The sequence below is a fragment of the Nothobranchius furzeri genome, chromosome 17 (assembly GCF_043380555.1).
Source record: "Nothobranchius furzeri strain GRZ-AD chromosome 17, NfurGRZ-RIMD1, whole genome shotgun sequence".
Classification (NCBI taxonomy): domain Eukaryota; kingdom Metazoa; phylum Chordata; class Actinopteri; order Cyprinodontiformes; family Nothobranchiidae; genus Nothobranchius; species Nothobranchius furzeri.
The window spans coordinates 21456990-21465357 of NC_091757.1; the positions used below are offsets into that span (position 1 = coordinate 21456990).

The 8368-nt window shown below is 47.9% G+C and overlaps 1 protein-coding gene across 2 annotated transcripts in view; it reads right to left on the reverse strand.

Moving 5' to 3' along the window:
• Positions 1–563: 563 nt before the first annotated feature.
• LOC107396143 (3-hydroxy-3-methylglutaryl-coenzyme A reductase) overlaps positions 564–8368 on the reverse strand; it is a 17913-nt gene continuing 10108 nt past the window's right edge. The window contains exons 12-20 of one of the 2 annotated variants that reach the window (XM_015975696.3): positions 7048–7242; positions 6825–6983; positions 6422–6579; positions 6213–6318; positions 5867–6037; positions 5651–5791; positions 5409–5567; positions 1718–1872; positions 564–847 (exon numbers count right to left, since the gene is read on the reverse strand). In XM_015975696.3, the coding sequence (XP_015831182.1) occupies positions 793–847; positions 1718–1872; positions 5409–5567; positions 5651–5791; positions 5867–6037; positions 6213–6318; positions 6422–6579; positions 6825–6983; positions 7048–7242 (1299 nt within the window). In that variant the 3' untranslated portion in view covers positions 564–792. The remainder of the gene's footprint in view (positions 848–1717; positions 1873–5408; positions 5568–5650; positions 5792–5866; positions 6038–6212; positions 6319–6421; positions 6580–6824; positions 6984–7047; positions 7243–8368) is intronic. The other variant, XM_070546296.1, reaches the window with a different exon arrangement.

Sequence of the window (8368 nt, forward strand, 5' to 3'; positions counted from 1 at the left end):
TTTTTTCTTCTAACCTTTTGCGTCTAGCTCTCCTTGTGCAAAGTGTCAATGGCCGTCTTTTGGACAACTGTCAAGTCAGCAGTCTTCCCCGTGGTTGTGTAGCCTACAGAACTAGACTGACTATTTAAAGGCTTTTGCAGGTGTTTGGAGTTAGTTAGCTGATTAGAGTGGGGCACCAGAGGTCTTAACTATTGAACCTTTTCGCAATATTCTGAGATACTGAATTTGGTCTTTCCATTAGTTGTCAGTTATACGCATCAACATTAAAGAAATAAACTTTTGCAATATATCAGTCTGTGTTTGATGGATGAGTCTAATGTACAAGTTTCACTTTTTGAATGGAATTACTAAAATAAATCAACTTTGTCCCGATTTTCTAATTTAATGACCAGCACCTGTACTGTATGTACTTGTGTTTGGTTTTACACACACACACACACACACACACACACACACACACACACACACACACACACACACACACAAACGGTGGGATGGCGAACCCTGGTGTTTGGCGCAGAGCCAGCAGAATGATGGTGATAATGAAATAAAGGACTGATGACTGACAGCTACTGAGATTTATTAGAAATCGGAATATTTGCAAAAATAAACTGTTAACAATAAAGTCTCACATAGTAAAAACAGTCATCCTTGTTCTGCTGCGTGTCAGAGGCCCCAGCAGGCTTGTGAGGAGTTCTTTTACACATGAGTGATTTGTCCCTTTCAATCTCCCAGATGGTCATGGCTTCACTGTCCAGTGAACTCCGTGAGCTGCAGGAGGCCGAGCTGCTCTCAGGAGCTTTTCCTGGTGCAGGCTGATTGAGTCCCCTGGAGATCCGCCTTAGATCTGCAAACACACAGTCTGGTGGGACTCTTGCATCTTATTCTCTGTAAGTGTACGTCAACTCTGTTTAAATAAGAGTGGACCTGGAATAATACCCTGGATTAGCACAGAGCTCCTGTAGCCATACGTACCCCCGTCTAAAGTAAGTTTGTGTTTATGTGAAAAAGTCATAAATGCCAAATCTAAGCTCTAGTAGATAACAGCACACCTACTGGCCCTAAGCTAGCACCTGTGGTACTAACACAAGTAAGTAAGTAAGTAAAGTTTATTTATAGAGCGCCTTTCACAGATATAAATCACAAAGCGCTGTACAACATGATAAAGATCAGGGCAAATACCTCAAACCAATAAAAACATCAGAAAAACAATAGCAGTGACAACAATAGTAACCAAAATCATGAGTATAAACAAAGTGAAGGTGTGAACAAGAACAAAGCTATCTTTTAGAATATTTAGGGAGGGAACGCCTGGATGAAAAGGTGAGTTTTTAAATGATTTTTGAAGACCTCTACAGATTTCAAGAGACGGAGATTTGAAGGTAGACTGTTCCAAAGTCTGGGTGCAATAGTCTGAAAGGTCCTGTCCCCTTTGGTTTTCAGTCTGGTTCCAGGAACAGCCAGGAGGTTTTCAGATGTGGATCTAAGGTTCCGAGAGGTGGTGTGTGGGGATAAAAGCTCAGATAGGTAGCTTGGAGCCTGGTTGTTAAGAGCTCTATAGGTCAGCACTAAAACTTTAAACTGTATTCTATATCCTAGCGGGAGCCAGTGGAGGGACTGTAAACCTGGAGTGATGTGAGCTCGTCTGCTGGATTTGGTTAGGAGACAAAACACACCTGTAGCCATGCCTCACACCTTTGATGCTATCGGTGTTTACCTGTTGTGTGTCATGTGACTCTTGACGAGGTGTCCGGCAGCCAGGGCGCTCATCAGGGACAGTTCTCCTGCCAGGACCGTAGCACACACAATCCTGGCCAGCTGGCAGGCATTTTCACCGGGACATTCCTGGTTGGCTCCAAGAACACCCAACATCTAAACAAACACAGAAGCACTGATTAAATGGCTGCTGAAGGGTGCTGTTTTTAAACCCGTCAGAAAACAGCGGCGATTAGAAAAAGGTGCTGCGGTACCGGTACCGGCCCAAAGCACTGCTCTCTGTCCCTAAAGGATATGAGTCTGATGATCATGATCAGTTCCTAACAGCCGCTGTTTCTCCCTCCCCAACCCACCCGCGCACCCAGCACTGCACACTCCTCACTGTAAAACAATCGTACCGGCTCAAAAACTGCACCTTAAGCCAGTTCTCCCAACATGATCACACACAGGCCAGACTGAACATGCATCTGTGGCCAGAGCCTTCTAATTTTTCTATCTCCCCTTCTCTGCTCCACCTTCACTGGCCTGTCTCGGTACGTTTTGCCTCTGGGGCCAAAGGTGCTGTAGCACGCTCTGGACTGGGGGGGTCTCTGCAGCGCTTTGCCATACCAGATGAAGTGAGAGGAGGGGGTGTCTGTGTGCCCAGCTTGCTCCATTTGTGTGAGCACCAGGAGAGCAGATGTCCTGATGAGCTGCATGACGGATTGTTCATTTAGATTTTACGCGCGTTATGACCATCCGCAATCACCGAGCGGGCCAGAATGACGGCCAGGCCGCCGGGAAATCTCTCCGTTTCTCCTGCTTACCAATCCAAACACTGGACAAAACAACATCCACATCACTGCAGATGAAACACCAATCTACCTTTGATCTTTCACTCCAGCTTCCCCTCACTCGTGAACAAGACCCCGAGATACTTAAACTCCTCCACTTGAGGCAGGACCTCGTCCCTGACCCGGAGAAGGCATTCTACCCTTTTCCGACTCAAGACTATGGTCTGGGATTTAGAGGAGCTGATTCTCATCCCAGCTGCTTCACACTGGGCTGCAAACTGCCCCCCCCCCCCCCCCCCCCCAAAAAAAAATTGTAGATCACTGTCTGATGAAGCCAACAGGACCATATCATCTACAAATGCAGAGACCCGATCCTCAGGCCACCATAACAGATCCCCTCCACACCTTGGCTGTGGCCGGAAATCCTGTCCATGAAGGTTATGAACAGAATCGATGATGAAGGGCAGCGTTGGCGGAGTCCAACTCTCACCAGGAATCAGCCCGACTTACTGCTGGCAACAAGGACCAAGCTCTGACGCCAGTCATACAAGCCCTAACAGTCCGTATCAGAGGTATCCCATACTCCTGGAGTACCCCCCCCCCCCGAGGGACGCGGTAGAACGCCTTCTGTAAATCCATAAAACATATTAGATAAGTTGGGCGAACCGTAGACATAGATAGAACCCATGTGACCGCTACTCCCTATGGGCGCTGACAAGCGGTGGCCGCGGCCATCTTGGATCGGTCGAATTTCCTTGTAAAAACAGCTGAGGCACTCCACACATTGTGGAATGGATTTCCTGTTTTTGTAATCACAGTTTTTACTCTTCCCATTTGTATGATGTTTTTAATCTTCTAAATGAATATTATTATACTATATTTTAGTCTTTGTGAAGCGCCTCGTGATCCTGCTTGAGACGCTATAAAGAAGGATTTGTCAGAGCTCCTCTGTTGGGCAGCCGTGAGCGCGCTGACAGGAGATCCATCTGGATGTGGGATCCTTCATGGAGCGACAGATAAACCACACAAATCCCATTCCAGTCCAGAGAACCTCCTCTGCTCTCCAATCACACACGCGTTGCCATGGTAACCAGACTGAACGAGGCTGCACTCAGACATTTAGATAAAACAGACTCCATCCAGAACGACTCCTTAACTGTAAATGAGAAGCCATTACTCTATGATTGATCAGACTAGCGCTTTATGTATTCTTGACGGGAACGTCTCCTCCGTCCCGACCGCGTTTACAAACTCTCGACTTGTTTGGTTCGTTTGCGCTTCGGCAGAAATGTGTCTCAATCTCACACGTTTTCTTTTTGTCCCGGGTAGAACGCAGGAATCCCCTCACATACCGAGGACGTAGCGTGACCACATATGGTTCGTTGGGGGCGTTCCTGTGTGTAAATGACTGAGAACGGACACGAGCACCTGGGCACAGGTGGGATTTGTCATCAGACGAGTCTGGCGGAACGTGCGTACGAAAGGCCGCCGCACGTTTCATTAATCACCGTTCGTACAACCATTCTGAATGTCGTTCATACGAACAAATGTAGGAATATCTCTACGAGCGTTTGATGCACGAGGCCCCCTGGTGGGAGGCGGGTATCGCGTCATACCCGTGTCACAACCCGTGCACGCGCATTGGGTCCACAGCGCGCGTGTGAACGGGACTCGTGCGCGTGTGAACGGGACTCGCGAGCGAAAATATACATGGCGAGAGGTATGGCGTTTAAAGCATGCCACAACCCGTGCACGCGCATTGGGTCCACAGCGCGCGTGTGAACGGGACTCGCGAGCGCAAATATACATGGCAGCGCGCGTGTGAACGGGTCTCTCTCTCTCTCTCTCTCTCTCTCTCTCTCTCTCTCTCTCTCTCTCTCTCTCTCTCTCTCTCTCTCTCTCTCTCTCTCTCTCTCTCTCTCTCTCTCTCTCTCTCTCTCTCTCTCTCTCTCTCTCTCTCTCTCTCTCTCTCTCTCTCTCTCTCTCTCTCTCTCTCTCTCTCTCTCTCTCTCTCTCTCTCTCTCTCTCTCTCTCTCTCTCTCTCTCTCTCTCTCTCTCTCTCTCTCTCTCTCTCTGGAAGCCCCACTCTAAGGGAGTTTGCAGTGTATTAGTGAGTCATATATTGTACAACCACAGTCATAAAGTTTTCAATCAGTAGTTTTATTTCAGTATGTATTTTTCCAGTATCACAAAAAATGTAATTTTATATGGTTAAAACCATCTAGCTTATGTGCACTTTTTAAAACACTGCCCAGCAAACATTCGGACGTTTAATGACAGTTGAACGGTCACAACTGTAAAATACCTGAAATTAAGAATAATTAACATGACATCTACTACATTTTCCTTGCCCGGACTCGAACCTGGATACTCCGGGGCGAGAGTCACCTGCTCTCCCAGCTGAGCTATGCCAGCAACTACTGAATATCAGACTTTTTTATATAGATAGAGGGTAAAGTGCAGGGTAAACTAACCAATCAGAGGACAGAGAAGATCTGCCACAGGCCACGCCTCCAGAGTGCCAAAAGCCCTTACAGCCGAGCGAGCAGGAGTCAGAAACCGAGCGCGCAGAGAGGCTGCCGAGCGCGCACAGAGGCTGCCGCGCGGGCACGTTTTCCTCTGCCGTGTGCTCGTTGACAACGCGCGCACGCAGGTTTGTCACTTGTGCACATCCTTGTGCGCTCACAGACACAGTTTGCTCCCTCTCAGTGCACAAATGACCTCTCGCCATGTATATTTTCGCTCGCGAGTCCCGTTCACACGCGCGCGAGTCCCGTTCACACGCGCGCTGTGGACCCAATGCGCGTGCACGGGTTGTGGCACGCTTTAAACGCCATAGGCAGGGCTTACAACCTTACAGGCTCAGACTTTGGTTCTGCAGGTGCTTTGTACATTGTGAATGGGTTACTTTGCATTTACCTGGAGACAGGCCTGCTGCGGGGGCAGGTTGGTGCCTCCTCCCACAGTGCCCAGTTCTATAGAGGGCATTGTGCAGCTGATGTACAGGTCCGCCCCTGATGGCCCTGAAGACTCCATGAGCGTGATGCAGTTACTGCTGCCCACAGACTGGGCCGGGTCCTGGAGGACACACATCCACAGCTAAGATTCCCTGGAGAACACTGGAATGAAGGGAACCCCGTGATCAGGCAGGAAGACCTTACCTGGCCACAGGCAATGTAGATGGCAGCCACCAGGTTGGCTGCATGAGCGTTAAATCCACCGATGCTGCCTGCCATAGCGGAGCCGACCAGGTTCTTATGAATGTTGACCTCAATCAGAGCCTCTGTAGTTGTCTTGAGGACCTGGTCCACAGGGACAAGCAGGGACATGTTACAGGGACTACGGTCAAGCTGCTGCTCTCAAGCCTGACTGCTTACCTCCTGGACGACCTTTGCAGGGACAGTGGCCTCGCACACAACAGACTTGCCTCTGCCTTCAATCCAGTTGATGGCAGCTGGTTTCTTGTCGGTGCAGTAGTTCCCACTGACAGCAACCACCTGCAGCTCAGGGAAGTGCTGCTGCAGTCTGTGCAGAGCGTGCTCCGTGCCCTGCAGACAAACCAAGCTTAAACGAGTGTGTCCTGTAGACGTACGTCCTTCAGACTCGTCCTCACTGCAGAAGTCAGAATACTGAATAAAGAGGTGTCCGGTCCTGTGTGTTTAAATGATTCGCTTCTAAGGAGCTCAGACATCTTGGCCTCACAGCATCTCTAAGCTAGCGTACCTTAGAGATCATGTTCATCCCCATGGCATCTCCAGTTTTGGAATGGAAGCGTATGTAAAGATTTCTACCAGCCAGGCCAACCAGGAGCTTCTGGAGACGAGCAAACCTGCCAGCAAGGCACCGTCGTGTTGCTTTATCACCCAGACCAATAAAGGTTTAGAGCTAAACACACCTGAGGTGAAGAAGAGTCCAGAAGCAGAAGGTTTTACCTGCTGGTGTTGTCAAAAGCCTCTCTGATATCCTGAAACCCATCAGGGCTCTCCAACCAGGCTTTGACCTCTGCTGCCCTGCAGGCCGACGGGAGCCTCACGACAGGTCCACGGGTCATGCTGTTGGCCAGGACACAGCTCCTGGCTCCACCCCCAAGCTGCAGCACCATCACAACACACACACACACACACACACACGCACGCACACACACACACACACACACACACACACACACACACACACACACACACAGAAAAGCACACGTGCATACACACTCTGAGTGGTGTGTTCATTTTGAATCACTTCCACCTCACCAGGTGTGTGTGTGTGTGTGTGTGTGTGTGTGTGTGTGTGTGTGTGTGTGTGTGTGTGTGTGTGATCAGTGAGGAATCTGAAACTCACCGCGATTGCCCGACAGCCGCGGTTGGTGCTTGCTACCAGGCAGCCCTCTGTGGTGGCGATGGGAACCTGGAACTGCCTCCCATCCAGGTGTAGTGGTCCAGCCACGCCCACTGGGACAGGAATGTAACCAATCACATTCTCACAGCAGGTGCCCATGACCTGAGGAGCAAAGCTTTGATGAAAAGGGAAGTTCAACACCATGAGCAGGTTTTTGTTAGCTGACCTTTGAATAGTCATAGTTGGTGTAGGGCAGAGAGGACAACGCTGATGGACAGGACAGACCTGCAGATATCATCTGTCTCCGTATAGACACCCCTCTCTCTGGTCTCTCCATCATGGCCTCCAGTTTGTATGCTGGTACGTGTTTGGAGGAAACCAGCAGCAGTACCTCCATGTCACTGAGATGGCGAGGCCCCAGCTGCACCAAACACAAAGCCAACACTTAGCCTAAACCCTGAAGTGAGTGGAAACAGATCCCGCTGTTAAACACCACTAGTGGTCAGAGACCCGAGGCTCTGATAACTCAGAAGGTTGTGTCTTTTTATAAAAGCTAAATACTCATTTTTATGACGAGATCCTTTAGCAAACTGAGTGGTGTGAGCGCGCACACACACACACACACACACACACACACACACACACACGTTTGTGACTACTGACAACACCTAGCCAGATCGTCACAGTGCCTTGAAGGTTAGTGTGTGAAAGGCCGAGCTGGCTTTGGGACTTGGGGTGTGAAGCTGTGATGTTCAGTCTGACCTGCTGCAGAGACCAGGAGACACTTGGACTAGACTGTGGTTGCTAGTTATTTATTTCCATCCTCATTAGTTGGAACTTCTAAAGCTACTTTTCCTGGATACACGTACAGTAAATACATGTACAGTATACACATGTACAGTATATACATGTACAGTATGTACAGTATACACATGTACAGTATATACATGTACAGTATGTACAGTATACACATGTACAGTATACACATGTACAGTATGTACAGTATACACATGTACAGTATATACATGTACAGTATATAAATGTACAGTATATACATGTACAGTATATAAATGTACAGTAAATACATGTACAGTAAATACATGTACAGTATACACATGTACAGTAAATACATGTACAGTAAATACATGTACAGTATATACACGTACAGTATATACATGTACAGTATGTACATGTACATACTGTACATGTGTATACTGTACATAATGTACATGTACAGTATGTACATGTACAGTATGTACAGTATACACATGTACAGTATATACATGTACAGTATGTACAGTATATACATGTACAGTATGTACAGTATACACATGTACAGTATATACACGTACAGTATGTACAGTATACACATGTACAGTATGTACATGTACAGTATGTACAGTATACACATGTACAGTATATACATGTACAGTATGTACAGTATACACATGTACAGTATATACATGTACAGTATATACATGTACAGTATATTCATGTACAGTATATACATGTACAGTAAATACATGTACAGTATACACATGTACAGT